This window comes from Cajanus cajan, chromosome 1 (genome assembly GCF_000230855.2).
Source record: "Cajanus cajan strain Asha chromosome 1, NIPB_CcT2T_4, whole genome shotgun sequence".
NCBI classification, from domain to species: domain Eukaryota; kingdom Viridiplantae; phylum Streptophyta; class Magnoliopsida; order Fabales; family Fabaceae; genus Cajanus; species Cajanus cajan.
Window position 1 is genome coordinate 90303652 of NC_138517.1, and position 20734 is coordinate 90324385.

General features: G+C 28.5%; 4 protein-coding genes across 5 annotated transcripts; all 4 read left to right on the forward strand.

Moving 5' to 3' along the window:
* The first annotated feature begins 262 nt into the window (after nt 1–262).
* LOC109805013 (non-specific lipid transfer protein GPI-anchored 31) lies at nt 263–1358 on the forward strand. 2 transcript variants are annotated; one of them, XM_020366941.3, is made up of 3 exons: nt 263–698; nt 774–806; nt 1038–1358. In XM_020366941.3, exons 1-3 carry the CDS (start codon nt 353–355, stop codon nt 1088–1090), a joined length of 432 nt encoding a protein of 143 aa, XP_020222530.1. In that variant the 5' UTR covers nt 263–352; the 3' UTR covers nt 1091–1358. The 2 variants fall into 2 exon arrangements, with proteins under 2 accessions (XP_020222530.1, XP_020222529.1); XM_020366940.3 differs by having other exon boundaries at nt 270–698; nt 1049–1358.
* Nucleotides 1359–11771: 10413 nt separating this feature from the next.
* LOC109805319 (chaperone protein dnaJ 20, chloroplastic) lies at nt 11772–12500 on the forward strand. Its single transcript, XM_020367357.3, has one exon. It carries the CDS (start codon nt 11812–11814, stop codon nt 12316–12318), a length of 507 nt encoding a protein of 168 aa, XP_020222946.1. The 5' UTR covers nt 11772–11811; the 3' UTR covers nt 12319–12500.
* A 3698-nt stretch (nt 12501–16198) lies between these two features.
* LOC109804757 (chaperone protein dnaJ 20, chloroplastic) lies at nt 16199–17159 on the forward strand. The gene has a single exon (XM_020366598.3). It carries the CDS (start codon nt 16280–16282, stop codon nt 16784–16786), a length of 507 nt encoding a protein of 168 aa, XP_020222187.1. The 5' UTR covers nt 16199–16279; the 3' UTR covers nt 16787–17159.
* A 2293-nt stretch (nt 17160–19452) lies between these two features.
* Nucleotides 19453–20238, forward strand: LOC109805295 (chaperone protein dnaJ 20, chloroplastic). Its single transcript, XM_020367328.3, has one exon. It carries the CDS (start codon nt 19529–19531, stop codon nt 20009–20011), a length of 483 nt encoding a protein of 160 aa, XP_020222917.2. The 5' UTR covers nt 19453–19528; the 3' UTR covers nt 20012–20238.
* Nucleotides 20239–20734: the final 496 nt, after the last annotated feature.

The window sequence follows — 20734 nt, forward strand, 5'->3', positions numbered from 1 at the left end:
TTTGGTTCGATTTGTGCCAATGGAGAATATTGTAATTAGCTTGCGTGAATCTGATCATAATTACAACTTTAATAGTTTTCATCTCATTTTTTTTAAAGAATTATAAATATATAAATTAAAAAATCTCTTAGATTAGAAAGACTAAAATTTAAAATTGAAAAGAGTTAAAGGTAAAGTAATATTAAAAAAATAATAAGAATTGGTACTTGTGATAATTAAATATTGCGTAACAGCGGAGAAGGTGACAGGTCCACCATAAAGGACCACCTGACACAAGTGACACATACACACTCTCTTTGTTAGTTGGTTGGAACCTCAAAGTTGAAAGTTCCATTACTTCCATTACTTCGCCATGGCATCATCTTCAAAGTGGTTTCTCATTGTGTGCGCCGTGGTGGCCATCTGGGCCGTTGATCTGGGCCAGGCCCAGGCTCAGGCTCCGGCACCGTCGGTGGACTGCACAAGCTTGGCCCTGACCTTGTCGGATTGCTTGTCCTTCGTGACGAACGACAGCACCGCCACGAAGCCGACTGGAACATGCTGCCCTTCCTTGAAAAGCGTCCTGAAAAGCGCTCCCCACTGCCTCTGTGAGGCTCTCAAGAGCAGCTCTCAGTTCGGCATCGTTTTGAATGTCACCAAGGCCCTCTCTCTTCCTGCTGCATGCAAACTCTCTGCTCCTTCTTTTTCTTCCTGTGGATGTCAGTCCCTCTTTTCTCACACTACTTCCCTTTTTTATCCCTTTTTTTCCTAATGCCCTCTTTCTTCTTTTGCAGTCTCTCTACCGCCTTCTCCTGCTCCTGCTCCTGGTATCACAATCTTTCTTTGCTTCTCTTCTAAACCCTGCCATGGGGGATGTCTCTCATACTCTCTTCTCCACCTTACCTACTTTCTCAACATTTTTCTTTTTTTAAGACTTATTGTGCCATCAATTACTTGTTTTTTTCCCCCCCAATGTGTTAATAATTTACTACCTTGTGTGTGAAAGATCTTGAAGCTTTTCACCTTTGACTGGTGTTCCTAATTTGAATGATTATAAGTTTCGTTGCAGGCCCTTCTCCTACATCTGCTACTACAGCAACTGGTACTGTAAATGGAGCTCCAACACCATCTCCTGGGAACGCAGCACCACCATTGATACCCTTTTCTGCTGGACCCCTTATTTTCTGCCTTTTACTTTCTCTCATGCCATTTTGAGAGTAGGGGAATGGGATCACATGAGGGACTATTTTCATGTTTTCTCACTTTTACCATCTGCGTTACATTACTTGATCAAGTAGATAAAATTCAGCGTGACTCGAACCTATTTTCTGCTTGTATTCTCGTTTAATAAGTTATATTTATGTATATTTATCTGAGTAGTTGTTTTAGCGTTATTATTGATATTGATGTGGGTGAGCATTCCATTTCTTGTTGACTAATTCATGTGCCACTAGACACACGGCAGAGCATGTTATATGTTTATGGTGTTGTGGTTGAACTGTTTTAAAAAGGATGCCAACTCCAACTAGCTACACATGCTACATGACCCACAAACACAAATGCTGCTAGAATCTGCTTTCTCATATGGTTCACAACCAACTCCCTGTGCAAAATTTTTCTTGCAAGATGTGTCTGGAACTCATGAAGATTTCAATTACTTTGTTATTTTGTCTTTTTATAAGATGCACCGACAAGATTTTGAGCCTTGCATGCCGTTAATTGATTTGTTTTTTGGCATAAAATTATGACTGCGAATTCAATAACCCCATGTTGTGGTCCTTCACCTAAGCCGAAAGGCATCAATTTGTTGTCCACTTTTAGTCGCGTACGTGAGGATAGAGGGTGAATGTGTTGCCACAATCTTTAGCAAGCACGACGCAAATGTCAAATTCAGTGATGTGGACCACAATTAATGTCTGTCTATAACCAGAATTGGACTTTGGAAGATTTGGAGATCAATTTTTTGGGGCTAAGTGTTACCTATTCTTTTATCTCATCTCATAAACGTAGAGACTGAAAAGTTGGATACAAGAAGAAATGACAATTTTTGGAAACATTAAAATAAAAATTTGGATACTTCATCGATTGGAATGTGTATGAACACGACACGAATCGTATGTATTGGGTAATATATTGGATCAATTGTACAATTCAGCAATAGGTGTAACTTGTTCTTGAACAAGTTTCTAGTGTCACAACTGCGCATAATTACAGCTCCATCTGTATGAACAAGTTTTAGTGTTTAGTCGCTTGTACGATTAAGGTAAAGGGACATAACATTAATTGAAATTGAGGATGCTAGTTATTACTACGCATCTCTTCGGTCCTAAAAAAAGAAAAATGAATTGAATGCAGTTTGTAGCGACCACTATTGCCTTATTTTATTTTATATTTATCCAGAGTTTGGGCTGGCTGTACTCTTACTCTATGTTATTGGATCACTAAAATGTCATTAAGGTTACCCTTATTCTCACACCGATTGTGCGAGTGTTTTGTATTTTTTTTTTCCTTTCCAAGATACATTTACTTTTGAGTTAATCACCTATACACCACCAGTATAAAGTTTTTTTACACTGGTAACCAATCAAATCTATTAATAGTGTCATGTCATTTTCTTATTTAATTAAATTAAAATAAAATAAAACACTATTAACATATCTGATTGGTTGTCAGTATAAAAAATTTTACACTGACAATGTATAGGTGATTAACTCTTATTTTTTATCTAATGTTTTTTTATGAAGTAATAGGAAGGTTTTTAGAAAAATATATATTTCTCAAATAAGTAAATAAGCTCCACATTTTGAAGTAGGAACTTGCATTATTTGAAGGGAAAAAAACTTAAGTGGTTGACAAAAGTGATTTGAATTATTCGTATATAATTTGTCCCTTTATTTTACTAAGCAATTAATATTACTCTTATATAATTTCTATATTTTTTCCCCTCGTTTGACGTTTCTTTCATTTCTATCTCATTTCTTATCTAAATATAGGATAAGAGAACTCAAAAACATTATCTATTTTGCTTTAACTATATTTTTCAAAGTATGATGTCCAATTATTAAGGTCAAATATGGTGAAACAAAAATGGTTATCTATTATAATCTATTATTATATACACAAGTCAAACAAACTTTAAGTAACAACAAACTTTTGACAATTGGAACTTTTTTGGTGTGCATAAAATAATTGGATTTATACCAACATTTAGAGCACCCAAAAGAATAATAAAATATATTTGCACAATTACTAGCATTTACTGACAAAAGAAAGTACTCATAAATTGCATAGTTTTTAAAAACATTGTTTCTGGAGCAATCCTTATCTCATAGAAGCAGATACACAAGCGTTCTTTGATTGACTCTTGAATTGAGTAGTGAGTGATAACAATGTCGAACGTTATCAAATAAAACTAGATTTTTTCTCATAAAACTATTTGGAGTATAGGGAATAACCTAGGTCATCTCCACAGAGGACATAATTCACAGGAATTTGAATTTTATCAAGAATTGGAGAGGGAATTTTTATCCAACACTTTATGTACAGTAATTATAAATTAAAATTTAAACTCTACAAAATCACGAATTTTTAAATCCAATTGGATAAATAATCTATTCAAGTTCTGATTATTGCAATAAAAATAATATAATTCGAATTTCAACATTTAATATTTAATTCATATTAAAGAACGAAAAATGCAAATGTGCTCTTTGAAAGCCCTACAAAGTTTATTTTCCTAGTTCGAATTGAATTCAATTCCGTGTTCTAAAATTAATTTGAAATAATTATGTTCTTCGATTAGTCAAAAACGAAATCCATAATCATGAATTTAATTCAAAATTAATTGAAGAACAAAAAGGAAGAGAAGAGAGAAATTGATATTTAAGAGGATTTTACTACATAATCAAAAACTTGAACTGATTAAGAGAACTTAGTCATGCATAATCGAAAACTTGAATTGATTAAGAGAACTTAGTCACGCATCTCCATTATTGTTCACTCACAAATTTATTCGAAAAAAAGATGAAGAGTCTCGACTAAAATAGAGAGTAATTCGTGAAAAATAAAAGAAGAGAGTCGAGAGAAAAATGAGAGAAGCTTCTACCGCAAGATATCAGAAATTCATAAATGAGTGTAAAGTGTACACAATAATTCTTACAACACCTATTAATAAAGAAATATAATAGACCTAATCTTAGTACTTAAAGGCCCAACCCACTAAATCAACTAATTACATCACTAAACAAATCATATCATTACAATCTAAAAACAAACAGAAAATGTTGTAAAAGATCGCAATCTTACAATGCATTTTTGGCTCCCTTAACAACTGAGCTAACCTTTGCTCTCAACAGAGAAGTTGTAAAACTCTCTTTTATCTTTCCATAAACACCAAGAACGTTGAAATCCAATATTTGGAGTCCAGATATGACATGTACAAGAAAAGAGTGTAAAAATGGATAAAAATTCAAAAATTGAGTAAAAATTGCAACAATCATCAAATAATACCACTATCATAAATTTAAGACAAAACATAAATATAAAATACATACAAAAGTAAAAAAAAATTAAATAAATACATACAAAATTACTTTCCAAAATACACTATCAATGAATTGTCACAAAGCACTAGTTTTGTAGGATATCTTATCTTAACCTAATATCCTACCATCATAGGTATTAGGCCTTACATAGGACACTTGTTCTAATAAACATATGAATTTGACGTGATATTAGACTTGGCCCAATAAACAGATAAAATATTTAAAGTTATATATATATTCAACTCGTATTTTAATAAAACAAAATATATGAATAAATAGAAAACCAAATGAAGAAAATTCCAACAGCACGCTCTAGTGACATGCTTAATTGGGCTAAAATATGTCTTGGTATCACGGATCTTAACTTGGGCTAAAATCCAGCTTAGTACCTAACTAGTGACATGTTTGTTAAGATGCCCCGTTAGAGACAATTTTGGGTAGTATGAACACGATTCGTGCCAAATCAAGTTTGGCATCAACCGATCGATCGAAACATCCAATTGCGATATCAAAGAAAATTTAACCTTAATTAACGGGAGGTTGGGTCTTAGCAAAAGGAGCTAAACCACGAATATAAAATTCTCCTGGAAAAGGTCATATATTTAGTACTCGATTCCATCTCATGAGCATGAATGTGAAAAAACTTCTTTGTTTTTTAATTTTTAATATATACTTTCAAAATCCTCTGCCCTATTGAAACCTTATAAAAGTTGCACAGGTAGTCGATGAAGACTAAGACTCGGATGAAAATTGAGACAAATAGTACGCACAAAGACGCAATTCTTATATTCTCTTCAACACCATTACGACATATATATGATTACGTAAACAAAGTGTCAAATGAAACTAGAAGGTCTAGAACAATGACGTGTTCCCGGTCCAAATGAAGACTTTGCAAATCCATTTATTTATTTTTTCATTGTATCATGTATCTTCAAACCAAAACCTTGCATAATTCATAAATATAGCAGAAGGCCATTCCTAATGATATATAAAATATATGGTTGGTAATTAATGTAGTTTTTATCCAACAAGTCCATGGAAACTAGGGAAGCTAAAATGATGGTAAAGAAATTTGATCCTAGTGTAGAGTAGCTCCTTGCTTGTATTTTAATTTTTGCCTCGATATAGTTCTTCTACCATTTGCGAAGAAAATTCGCAACATGAGACAACGCAACCTTAATTACCTACCTTTTTTGACTTGGTCACCTTCACATGTCACATGTGATAAAAAGTGAAGAGCAAAAGCAAAGGAAGCTTCGACCTTCCGGTAAAAGTATATATATAAAAAAAATAACGTAAAAATTAAAACGGGTCCTTGTTGTTTACGATACGACCACGTATACCTGTTAATTGCGTAAGATATAGACCAATCATAAATCATAATGCAATGACTGAAGCGTTTAACGAGGACAATACCTAGGGGTGAGCAATGGGTGGGTTTGGTCGGGTTCGGGTGAAAAATGTCCAACCCATTGTAAACCGACTTTGAAAAAATGTGACTCATATCCGACCGACTGAGCTTTCGATTTGAGGCGGTTCGGGTTGAAACGGATTCGGATTTAAGCGGGTGGGTATAATCGGGTTTGAATTTTTTTGTAAACCAATTTATCTTAAGGAAGATGAAGCTTAAAACGATAAAAAATATTTTTAAAATAGTGTATAAAAATAGAATGAAGGTGACAATAGATGGTGTAAGTAGATTCGTAGTTGAAACATTTACAAACTAAAGAAGCAAAAATAAAAGATAACAAAATTCATAGTTGTTACATGGAAAAGAAATATAAAGTTAGATTACAAAATCATAAGAAATCACAGTCACACAAAATGTACTCAAAATGGAGATAAGAAGATGGAAAAGAAAGACAAAGAAAGAAGCAAAAAGATAACTCTAAAAATGGACTAGTGTGTTGAGACTTGAGAAGTTGAATGAGGAAGGAGAAGACAAAATAAATATCTAAGTTATGAGAAAAAGGAAAAAAATAAGTTACAAATTGATGACTATATTATACTTGAAATAAAGACTTTTAAGTTTGGACCATTGTTGTTTAGTTATACAAAAGTAATAAAAACTTAAACTTATCTCATTTTCGGTTGGGTTCGGTTTTTGGCGGGTTTAAAAATTCAAAACCGAACCCGCCCAATATAACCCGTATAAAATCAAAATTTTAACCCGATTTACCCATAAGACCCGCCCGAACCCACCCAAAAACAATATTTTTTATCGGGTTTTTCGGGTTCGGTTCAGGTGCCGGTTTAATGCTCACCCCTAACAATACCCCATAATTACTTATACATTTTTTTTACCATATTCTTATTAGTTGTGGTGCATTGACAGTTTGTTTTGAAAAATTATTTTCTCTATATATTTCCGTTATCATGCTTTCGGAAAAATAAATAAAACTCTTCGTCAAATGTCACAAATCTCTATTTATATCTCCGAAATTATAGCCAGAGAAAATAAAAGAAAAAATAAATAAAGAAGATCTTATGGCCACGAAGGAGTTGAGGGTGGCATCCATGTAGGTTTTAAGTACTGGTCTATTTGGTTTACTTCTTTTTTTTTTAATTTTTTTTAATAAAATAAACAGTTTTCTATTTTTTTTTTATGTATTTGTCTAAATTATTTTTTAAAAAAATGTTTTTTTAAGAAATAATTCTTATATACTTTTTAAAGAAATATTTTTTCTAAAAAAATACTTTTTGTAAACACTTGTTTCTTTTTTAATTGTTCATGTTCTAGAAAAGTATTCACATTATTTTAGAGCATCTCTAATTGAAAACTCATCTTTTAAGTTCTTGTTTTTAATAGGCTCTATATTGTATTGTATGTTACATTATATTTAATAATTTTAATATTGTGCTATCCTTGTTCTATATTTTTCATAAATTGTATAATTATAAAATAAGATAAAAGTCATATTTAAATGATAAAATCAATTCGATCAACACTTTTATCTAACATATTATTTTATATAAATATTATATTATATTATATTAATTAGGATCAAATTTGAACACATTGATTAGAATAATATATGTTTTCAATTAATTGTCTTATTATGAGTCTTTGATTTTGTCGTTCAACTATAGGTGTGTAGATTAAATTTTTGAAAAATATAAATCCAATTGAATTAATCTATTTTATAAAAATTGATCAATTAATTGAATCATTTTTAGGGTTTAGGGTAAAGGGGATTACAAAATATTATATTTTAAATTTAGGATTTAGTATGGAAAGAGTTGGGGGATATTATAATTGTCATAATTAAAATTGGCGGGTCGACTAGGGAGGAGAGTTATACCAAGAAGAGAAGGAAATGGTTCAATTAAAAAGTTAATTTGGTTTTTTGTAGGTGGACAGATTTCTATAATCTTCTACATATCTTACATATATGAGTTTTGGTACCTCTTGTACCGGTATATATAATAATATAAATATTTGTTGGCTGATAAAAAAAAATTGAATCACTTTTTATAAATTAGATGATTTGATTTTTAAAAAATATAGATAATTTATTTTCAAATTAGATTTATTTGATACAGTATGATTATCTGATTTTTATTTATATATGAATTGATTTATAAAAAAAATTAAATTGATCCGCTATATAAAATTAAGTCGAATAACCAAATTAATTTTACAAAATAAATCAGTTCAGATTTTTTCTCAAAATTAATCAAGTTTTTTAATATAAATGAATTTGATTATGCATCAATTCAGATATATTTTAATCTTTTGCACGCCCTACGTCCAATTAAAGTGGTCTAAAGTGGTGTGAGGGAGTGTGGTTTGACGGAAAAGACAGTAGAAAACACAAGCCGGGGATATGTGGTTTTCCTTGTCAAAATAAGTGGTTAGAAAATATCAAATCTCGTGTAATTTTCAATTAATTTATCATTAGCACTTAAAAAGAATAAAATAACACAAAAAAATTGTTATATAGTGACACACGCTATAATGACATAATACGTGTCACTAAAAATTATTTTTACCTACACAATAAATATAATATATGTTGATATATTATTAAAAAGTGTAGGTATAGACTATAGTGACACATAAAATTTATTGTTAAATCTCATTCAAAATTAACACTAAAATTGTATGTAATTATATGTCAAATAGGTACATACCTACATATATTATACATATAGTGACATTTTTTATATGTCATTATATGGAATATTTTTGTAGTGTAAGTGAGAAAATATAATAAATTTTTTAAGTTAAAATTAGTTTATATATAAATAAAAGTTAAAAAAAAACTAATACATGATTTTTTACAAATTTATTTATACTTAATTTGATTTTAATTAACTCATGAAGAAATTTTTTTCTTAAAAATATTTATGAAAAATTTAAGTCCATCGTGGTGATACAACAATATTATAAAAAAAAACAAGATGAATTATCTTGTCTTATTTTATTTTATTTATCTTATTATAAGCAAACTTATCTATCCATTACTATTAATAAAACAATGTTTCATTAGGATACACGTCAACACTTCATGCAAAATTTTCCCTTCAAAATTTTCTTTCTTTTTATTATTTCAATACTGTTATTATTACTGATTTTATTCGAATTAAAGAAATCATTATCATCATTATTACACTTATTTCAATGATATTTCTCTTTCCGAAGTATAGGATGTATCTGTACTCTATTATACCTCTCTTATCGAATCAAATTTTCAAAACCACTCTAGCAAAGGAGAGTGGCACTACAAAAAATAAAAATATATATCGAAATAGGAAAAGATGTTTTTTTTATTTATAATATAACCATAATATTGGTACGTCTCTCACTTAACATAGTCTATTTTGTAGATTAAAATCAATATTATCGATATTCAAATTTTAAATAATTTATTAAGAAATATAAATTACTATGTATCAATTAATATCGATAAAAAAAATTATTTTAAACTTATAAAAAAGGATTTCTTTTATTAGAGCTTGAGTATGATTTTAATTTTAATTATTTGAATAATTTAATTTTAAAAGTAAACAAATATATTTTAAATATACATTAAAATAAGAGTATAATTCGTACAAATGAGTATATATCGTGCCAGTAATATTTATATGGTATTCTACCATATGTGTATATCCAAGTAGCTATTTACAAACACATTACCCACAGTTTTGTAAGATAAACGTTGTTAGATAATTGATGAATGTGGTACGCATCCAGTAAATTTGAAAAACAATATCGCAACAATACAGTCACAAAGATAATATATTTTTGTACATAGACAAAGATAATGTTAGAATAGGCTTTTCAATATTTTACATAAAAAATTAAATTATTAAAGTAAAATTAGTGACATTAATGTAAAGTTGCTTAAATGTAAATTAATACTATTTTTTTATATAAATTTTTTCTCTATATAAATTATAATAGTTATTTTAGATGAGAGTATTATTAGGACTATTCTTTATTGAAAGTACTTTTAGAAAAAAATTCTTCAACAAAAATATTTTCGTTGATCTTTTTAATTAGTTTTATCTCTTTCAACATTTTTTTCATCTTTATTTTTGAACTAGTGGTTTGGCACGAAAAATGTACAAGATAAATGTTTATTTTTATATAATTAAAATTTATAACAAATAGATATTATAAGATATATAAATTATGAAAATCATAATAATTAAATATTTTGAATATATAGATATTATATTTTAAATTTAAAATAAATATTTTATATTGTGATATAAAAATTAATTAATTAAACTAAACAACAATAACTAATCTTATATAAAACATAAATTATTGCATACAAGGTCACCTAACCTTTTATTTTTATTTTTTATTATTACATATAAGACCACCTAACCTTTTTTTTTCCCTTTCTTTTTAACAAGTATAAAACACTTAATTTAAAGACAAGAATGATTTTCTCAATTAACTTTCTCTTTTGGACTTTGTTGAATTCGGCCCTGAAAAAAAGGGTTAATTTATGGTAAAATAATAGGCATTAGGACTACTTTGTGTCGTTCATTGTCTTTACTCCTATAAAGTTAAGTGAGGCATTTGTACAAGTAGATGCAAAAACGCAGCAACAAACACAATCAGTCAAATTAATATAGCTATGGCTGCCACTCCCTCTTGATGTTGTCGCTTCTACATTCTAGAACAGGATTTGCTTTATGCACTGCTTGGCCCAAACATCTTCTCATGTTATCAAATACTTAAATCATTAATCATTGACTTCTTTACACGTTTTCTTGCTTCAAGACAGGAAAACTTGTCTTCATTTATACTTATGTCACCCCAAACGTCCAGAAGATTCAACTTGGGTTGAAGACCATTTCTCATACCATTAAAAGTTCCAGATTATTCTTGTCAAAACTCAATCGTCAATGGACACGGTTTATTTAAAATTAACAAAAACAAACAATTCTAGATAACTAATTAATTATCTCCTTAGATTGCTTTAGTTTAGCCTAAAAAGACCGTCGCTGCTAAAGCTAAAGAGAACGTAAGGGAGGTTTTGAATAATTAAATACGGCCGGAATCATATATATCTTTGAAAAATTGGGCATTCTTTTTCTTAATTAAAATTAACTGGTGTCAGATTTTAATGACAACATTTAATAATAATTACTAGACTCGATAAACAATATTAAACAATAAAGAATAGTATGCATAAGATTGTAATTTCAAAATTTGAATAATATTCCCAGGTCTTAATTTTGATATTATTGGGTATAGCTATGAAATTCTAAAAGTTAATACATTAATAGAACTTTGGAAATTTTGAAAATTTTGAATAGTTTAGATTAGGTCACAATTATAATGTTTAAATATATTTTTAGATCTTTAAATTTAGTATAAATTTATTTTTAGTTTATAGTTTTTAATTTTTTTAATCTTTTAAATAATTAATAATATATTTAAAAATGATAAATTAAGATATTTATACAATATCAATGAAATTTATAATATTATATTTTCATTAAAAGAGATACTAGTAGATAGATTTTGTATGATAATATTTGATATTTTTTTAAAAATTGAATATAAAGATTAAAATAAGATTTTTGAAATTACATGATTAAAAAGATTAATTTAAAAATTGAGAGATTAAAAATGAATTTATTTTAAATTTAAAGAATTAAAAATATATTTAAATTCAATTATAATTTTAATAATGTAGCTGCCATATGGCAAACTAGTAATAGTCTTATAAATGTCAAAGTTGTTTCCTAGCTATATTATATATATATATACCCCCACATTCTCAAAAGTTGAGACACAAACAAACAACTAATTAGAGCAATGGATGTCTTAAGCCTAAGTTCAAGCCTTAATATTTCCAAGCCATTCAACTTCCGTCCACTCTCTAAGAAACAGCAGAGAAATCCTGGTACGCAGTTTTGTGTTTCATGCATAGCCACGAAGCAGCGTGGAGGTGTTGATGAAAACTTCTACAAAGTACTATCTCTGAGTCCGAACAGTGCAAGCATGGATGACATAAAGAAAGCGTATAGATCAATGGCGCTTCGGTACCACCCTGATGTGTGTCATGATAGTTCCAAGAAAGAAGAATCAACGAGGATGTTTGTGCAACTCAACGCAGCTTATGAGACGTTGTCGAATCCGAGGCTCCGAGAAGAGTATGATTATGAGTTGGGTTTGAGAAGTAAAATGAGTGTTGGTGATGAGAGTTGGAGAAGTAGGTGGCAGGAGCAAGTGGCTGAGTTGAAGAGAAGGTCTCATAGAAGAATGGCACGAAAGGAGGGATCATCATGGGGTAGTAGAATCAGGGCACAAAACATCAAATGAAATATTCAAACTATACTTTCTCTCCTAATTAATGATTCTGAATATTACTGCTGTATGAACTTTTCATGTCTGGGCTGTTCGTGGCTACAAATATTCATTATAAGCATTATAATAGTTTAAAATCGTTAATGTAATCTATATGTCTATAAATAATATATACAAATTAATCAAACTTTTAAGTAGCAGCAAACATTGTCTGATCTTTGATCCGCTTGGAACTTTTATAGTATTCCACTGTTCCAAGGTTCAGGCTCAGTATTGGTTTTGGCACCTGGATATTTGTGGAGTGTCTATGCTCCCACATGTTTTTAATTAAGCCTTTTAATCTAGAGATAAAATAACAACTCTTAATTAGATATTTGAGTAATTAAGAATGTACTTTATGATTATTTAATATTATTTATTTATTAAACCTAAAATCTAAGATATAGTATTAGAGATTTTTCATAGACTATATCTGTTTTTTATTAGATTACTTTTAGATATTTAATTTTACAAACTTTAAATAAGAGATGTTCAATTTTCAACATGAAAAAATTTATATTAAAAATTTCAGTTCGATTAGTATATATATAAGTGAAGAATATTTTAACTTTACATATTTATCATATAATATAATTTTCAGTTAAGTTTATATAATGAACTTTCTTAATATAGCACTATAGTGATATATGGTTAGTAAGATACCCGTTGGAGACAGAAATTTTAGGGTGCAGGAAGATCGATGACTTGGGTCTTGGGCCAAACTAAAAGTTTTGCATGAGTCCAAACTTGCATTTATTGGATCAGTGGATGTTACCTAAACTAACTAATAGGAGGTTGAGTGTTAGCATATACAAATTAAGGAGCTAATTTTAATTTCTAGAAGTAACGAACACGACTCTAAAACTTGATGATTCCGTGTCACGTGAACAGGAATATATATTGTGAAAAAACTTTTTGTTTCATTTAATCAATTCAAAAATTTCTGCCCTCTTGAAACCTTATAATAATAAAAGTTGCACAAGTTGTTGACGAGAAGCTAGAGTTAGATGAGAATTGAGCAACATACTACGCACAAAGACACAATTCATTTTCTCCTCATGATCACCATTACAAAATATACATGGTGTACGCAAAATTAAATAATCATATGAAGCTAACAAATCCAAATTGTCTTTTTCATTGTATTTTCCAGCAAAGACGTGCAGAAATCCTTGCTTAATTCTTAATCACATACAACAGAAGGCTATCCCTAATGGATATATACGATTAGTTAAAAGTATTTTTTTATCCAAGAAATTTCTCAATAGGACCTCAATTATTACCTTACCGGCTATATATAATAATATTAATTATAATAAAAAAAGTTCATATATTTTACATTTTTTTGACAAATTTATTTTATATCTCACGTGATAAAAATTGAAGTGAAAGAGAGAGTGAGAGGAACCACAAAGGAAGTTATGTGTTAATTATTAGATTTAGGTATGTATAAGAATTGGACCAATTAATCATAATGCAAAACGGCAAAACCTTAAGTGCTGGTGTATCCGCCGTTTACTCACCATCATGGTCATTAAGTAGTTCGGTGGCACACCCACCACATCGTAGGTACTTGAACAATTTATGTACTAAAAATAAATACTCCCGGTTCTTCATGCAAAGGTACAATTTAAAAACAAAGATACTCATATTTTTAACAACATATTTTATAAAGTACTAATTTTATTTATTTATTTATTTATTTTTATTCTTATTAAAGATGGTGAGAATATATATATATATATTTTTTTTGTTGTTGTTAAATAATGAAAAGAGAATTTGATAAATAAATATTCTCTTTTTCACTTCTCACACTTTTCAATTCCCATGTATCAATTTTATTGATATTAGTATATAAATTTTGATATGAAATAATATATTCACATTTAAAAAAAATTAATAATAAATAAAGAGGATAAAATTGATACATCATGATTTTATTTTATAAACATAATAAAATTAATTAATATAACTACTTATATTAGTATATGTGATTAAAAATATCTTATAATAAGAATGACAGAGTATTCATTATGTTTTCATCCTTCATCTTTTTAAATTTATTTTAATTATTTAACTTTTAAATTTGAATTAATATTCTTCTTTCAAAATAATTATCATTTTGAATATTTTTAAGCACACTTTTTAAACCCTTTAAATTCTGTGACCATTTCAAAATATAAAATTTGCCTTATTAAATGAATATCAGAAGCAATCAAATCCGATATTAGAATTTTTTTGTTCACCATCCATGTGTATGATTTCTTTTGGTTAGAATATTAATTAAATCATATTGTTTTCACGTAAGTAAATATAATATTTTAAAAAAAATTCACTTATTGAATCAATAAAAAAAAATTCAAAATAAAATTTAAAAGGGTTACCGTTTTGTAATGATATTGATATCATTAACTCAATCAAATGTGAAAAATTAAAGAACAAAAATAAATCTTTTTAAACATAAAAGAATAAGATAAAAAAAAATTAAAAATACATTTAACTTTTTAAAAAAGTATCCAAAGATTATAAAGAGAACTCACCTATAAATTCTTAATTTATTTATATTTTAAAATAGATTCGATACTGTCATATCAAATTTTAAGGATTGTAGTAGGTTTTATTTTAATGATGATAAATTCATTTAACAACTTAAAAGGGGTTTTATACATTTCACATCTTCAAACATTTTATATTTTATTTTTGTTTCAATATAAATATTTATTACTTACTAAAAATTTTAATTATATAAAAAAAAAAGTTATCTCAAATACTAAAATATAGAGTGTACCAATAAAATATCAAAGACCTTTAATTTAATTATATGGCATGAGGCCAGGCGGCCAGCTATCATGCGTTTGTTTTATTAATGAATTTTTTTTTTTTTTTTTAACAAGTGTATTACTTTATTTAAAGAGAAAAAAGAATTTGCTAATTTACTTTCTCTCTTTCTTTAATTTTTTTTGCGGCGATGCATAGGATTAGGAACATGAACATATTAATTTCATGGTAAAACAAAATAGAAATAATAATAGTACTTTAATTTGTGTCGTTCATTGCCTTCAAAATGAACCCTTAGCTAGATTCGACTTTGCCGGCGGACTATGCAAAAAACACATAGACTGTATCAGTCAAAAAAGGGCTGCCTCTACATTTTATTTATCTTCTTAATTAACATCTTCTGCTTGGTCCAAAAACAACTTCTCATATTATCAATTATTTAAATGCAAGATTAATCACTCACTTGCTTTACGTTTTCTTCTTTTAAGACACCACAACTTGTCTTTCTTTTTAGTTCAACTCAAGCTCAACACCTATATATCTGCCAAATTCGGCCTACTGATAAGAGAAATTTAAATAATTTACACTAGACGACTTTAAATTCAAATCTTGTTAGACTCATTATTATACATAAAATAACATAGACTACAGACTCTCATGCTTTTTTTTAAGCACATACCAGTTATTTTAATTTAATTTAATCAGTATTCATAACTTTGAATCTAGTGTATATACAAACAGCTAGATTAATATATGTAATTTTATACTGAAGTATATATATTTTATATATAGTATATATTTTAAACAAATAATATTAATATAAATATAATGTCATGTTTTACAAAATATTATTTATTAAATTAAAGAGATTATTAATATATAAAAGAATAAAAAACACCGAGAAAAAATAAATCAAACAAAAATATAATACATAAACCATGCTAATCATAACAATAACGTGGGGGAGGCTTAGAATAGTTAAATACAAAAAATGGTTTTGTTGAATATTTGAAACTTATCTCTTTTCCTCAACTAATATAAATTAGTATGAAGTTTCAATGGCAGTCCTATCAATGTCAAAGGTTGTTTCCTGGCACGTACTATATATATATACCCCTCACATTCTCAAAAGTTTAGACACAAACAAACAATTAGAGCCATGGATGTTCTAACTCTAAGCTCAAGTCTTAATATTTCCAAGCCATTTAACTTCCTTCCACTCTCTAAGAACCACCAAAAACATCCTCGTACGCAATTTTCTGTTTCATGCGTAGCCACGAAGCAGCATGGAGGTGTTGATGAAAACTTGTACTCGATACTTTCTTTGAGCCCCAACAGTGCAAGCATGGATGACATAAAGAAGGCGTATAGATCAATGGCGCTTCGGTACCACCCTGACGTGTGTCGTGATGGTTCCAAGAAAGAGGAACAAACGAGGATGTTTGTGCAACTCAACGCAGCTTATGAGACGTTGTCGAATCCGAGGCTTCGAGAAGAGTATGACTATGAATTGGGTTTGAGAAGTAAAATGAGTGTTGGTGATGAGAGTTGGAGAATTAGGTGGAGGGAGCAAGTATCTGAGTTGAAGAGAAGATCTCGTAAACGTGTGGCACGAAAAGAGGCTTCGTCGTGGGCTAGTAGAATAAGGGTGCAAAACATGAAATGAAGTATCATGCACCTAGTGAAAATTTTCATTATGCATGAACGTAAAATTTTAATTCTTATGTAAAAGAAAAACGCTAATAACAATTATGATACTGTGTATCGATAAGATTGTTGAATTCGTCAGCTTTTCAGGAATTTATTATTTCATTAATGTGACCAACAAGAGTAAGTTATTGTTGCTTTAATGTTAACTTGAATCTGCTGGATAAGGGCTTATGGGTCGGTTAACTGAACAAATCAAATTCAATCAAACAAAAATAATAGGTCGAGTATGATCAGCTAATTAATTAAGTTTTTCTAATTAACCTAATCAATTTGGTTAACGGGAAGGTAGATTAATTTTTAATTATCAATTTTAAGATACCATATAAATTATGTCCATGGACTAAAAGGAAAAGATTGAATAAAATAAAAGTCAACTAATTTGTGGTGACTTGATTATGTTATTTTATAGTTATTATTTATAATCTATATTATTATTAAAAGGGGTTATCTCATTTATATAATTTTTATTATTTATTATTATTTTTTTTGAAATAGTTCACATACACATTTTATTAATTCTAATTCTACTCTTAAACTACTCCTTAAAAAATTATAAAACACCTACATCTTTCAAATAATTATTCAATTCTATTATTTCTTTTTCGTTTTAATTTTTTTAAACAAGAGGAGTACACTTTCAAATAACTACCTTTTTATTTTGTTTTTCTTTTTGTAAAACAGGCACAAAGTGTCTTTTTTCGTAGTCATATATAATGATGTTTTTATCTCTATAACTACTTCAAATTACTCACTTTTATGTTATAAATCATTCACTATTTTATTTTACATTTTTCTATTATTTTTATTTGTTATTTTTCTTTCGGAAGAAGTGGAAACAAGTATCTAGAATTACAGGAGAAATGATTAGTTCACACAACTTATTATTTTTATTGTGATTGAAAATATGAGCAGTACCTATGAGAGAGTGCTATTTGCAGTTTGTTCTTTTTTAATAATATAAGGCGAAATTGCTATCACTTGTTATTTGCTTTTAATAATATAAGTGGAAATGACTACTTGTACTGATCATATTAATAATTCACTCATTATTTTTTTTATTGAAAACCTTTTCACAATTTTCAATTATAATTTATTTATATACAAGTTTAGAAGTATTTTTTTTTAAAATTTCTTTATTAAAAAATATTCCTTATTTTTAATAGAAATACTTTAAAAAATACTTATAACTTATATATATCTAAACAAGTTATTAATGCATCACCACAATACCGACTTTCAATTGAGGTGTTTTGTATCGTCTTCTGGATTGAGGAAAGGCAGAACGAAAGTAAAGAGAAGAGCGTAGAAAATCAAAAGGGTGTTCTTTAATTCTTTAATTCAAGGGGTATTTTTGGAAATGTAATAAAACTTCTGAGCATAAGAATAAATGGCTGGCTACCGGAAGTAAAAGCACTAAAACAGCTTTCGAAAGCCTTATGATATCAAGGTTCTATGGTGACCCTAGGTTTGTTTAAATGAATTTTTTCAATTAAGAAAAAAATAAAAAAAATTCAAATAAAATAGTTTATAACTTAAAATTGACCTATGTATAAATTAGAATTAAAATTTAAAAAAAAAAACTGATAGGAGAAAGATTCCACAAGTTAATTTATACTTAAATTAATTTTAGTTTATAAAAAAATCTTTCATTTTTTCTTTTTTAAAAGTGATTTCAATTTTTTTTTTTTACCAAAACAAACACTTTATGATGCACAATATTCATGCTAACAGGAAATTATATCTCGAATAAATTGTTTCACAAAATGTTATTTAAAAAATTGATAAAAGATAATTTATTTCCTAAACAATCACCCTAACACGTAAATAAAAAAAAGTTATTAGTGAAATATTTAAGTTTGATTCGTTAAGTATCTGGTTAAATTTATTTATTTAATTAAATAAATAAATTTAGATTTGAGAATAAGAACAACTAACCAATTAATTCTCTTTTGACAAGTTAATGATATGATTCAATAGATCATTAATGACAAGTTAATTCTCATTTGATAAACTTGACCATCATATTTCTTGTGACACTAGCATAAGAAACTATCTTAACCTATTTAGTGAAACAACCAATAGTAATAAGGATGAAGTAATGTCCATTTCATGCCTTCAGTTCATTTTTTTTCTTTTTTCTTTTTCATTATTTTGATGGTGTCATGAGCAAGTTGAATTAAATGTAAACATTATATTATCCTTTGAATGAGAGTGATCTTTATTTGAGGTAATTAAAAAAAATTCATTTTTAGACTTAAATTGGATGACAAAGTATATATATATATATATATATAAACATGATGATATATCATTTCAAATCAGGATTACTTATTTTTTAAAAGTTTTTGGATCAAATCCAATTCAATCCAAGTTGGAACGCGGGATGATGTCATATTTATCTCAAGTTGGGTAAGAAGAATAATAACAATGTGGATAATGATAAAGAAAAAGGATACCAAATGACATAGCATACAGCTATATGTTAACCAGCTATAACTATATTACCAGATATTGCTTTACTTTTTCCTAAAAGAAAACGCGCTAATCATGACAAAAACGCGGGAAGGCTTACAATGATTAAATACAAAATATCATTTTGTTGAAAATTTGAACGCTACTATATCTCTTTTCCTTAACTAAATATAAATACACCCCTCTCATTCTCAAAAGTTGAGACACAAACAAACAACTTAGAGCAATGGATGTCCTAAGCCTAAGTTCAAGCCTTAATATTTCCAAGCCATTCAACTTCCATCCACTCTCTAAGAAACAGCAGAGAAATCCTGGTACGCAGTTTTGTGTTTCATGCATAGCCACGAAGCAGCGTGGAGGTGTTGATGAAAACTTCTACAAAGTACTATCTCTGAGTCCGAACAGTGCAAGCATGGATGACATAAAGAAAGCGTATAGATCAATGGCGCTTCGGTACCACCCTGACGTGTGTCGTGATAGTTCCAAGAAAGAAGAATCAACGAGGATGTTTGTTCAACTCAACGCAGCTTATGAAACGTTGTCGAATCCGAGGCTTCGAGAAGAGTATGATTATGAGTTGGGTTTGAGAAGTAAAATGAGTGTTGGTGATGAGAGTTGGAGAATTAGGTGGCAGGAGCAAGTGGCTGAGTTGAAGAGAAGGTCTCATAGAAGAATGGCACGAAAGGAGGGATCATCGTGGGGTACGTAGTAGAATCAGGGCGCAACACATCAAATGAAATATTCAAACTATACTTTCTCTCCTAATGATTCTGAATATTACTGTATGAATTTTTCATGTCTGGGCTGTTCGTTACAAATATTCATTATAAGCATTGTAGTAGTTAAAAATCGTTATCTAATGTAATCTGTGTCTATAAATAATATATATTATATACAAATTAAACAAACTTTTAAGTAACAGCAAACATTGTCTGATCTTTGACACCTGGAACTTTTCTGGTGTGTAGTTTTACATCAAATAGTTATAGACATCTAATGAGTAATGAATTTTTTATATATGCATATTCTAAGAATAAAACTTTAATTCTAATATAAAAGAAGAACACAAATAACAATTATGGTACTGTATATCGCTGAGGTAATTTTTCATGTAAGATTCTTGAATTGGTCAACTTTTCAGGAATTGATTATTTCATTAATGTGAAGAACAGGAGGACGTTGTTGCTTTAAGGTTGACTTGAATCTGCTGAACAAGAGAATATGGGTCGGTTAACCCGAAAAATCAAATTCAATCAAACAAAAGTAATAAGTCGAGTATGAGCTAATTAAGTTTTTCTAATTAACCTAATCAATCTGGCTATTGTTTCAAATTGAATAAAATGCCGAGTAATGTGGTGACTCCGTTATGTTATTTTATAGTAATATTATATATATTTATAATCATATATACATAAAGGTGATATGTACACTT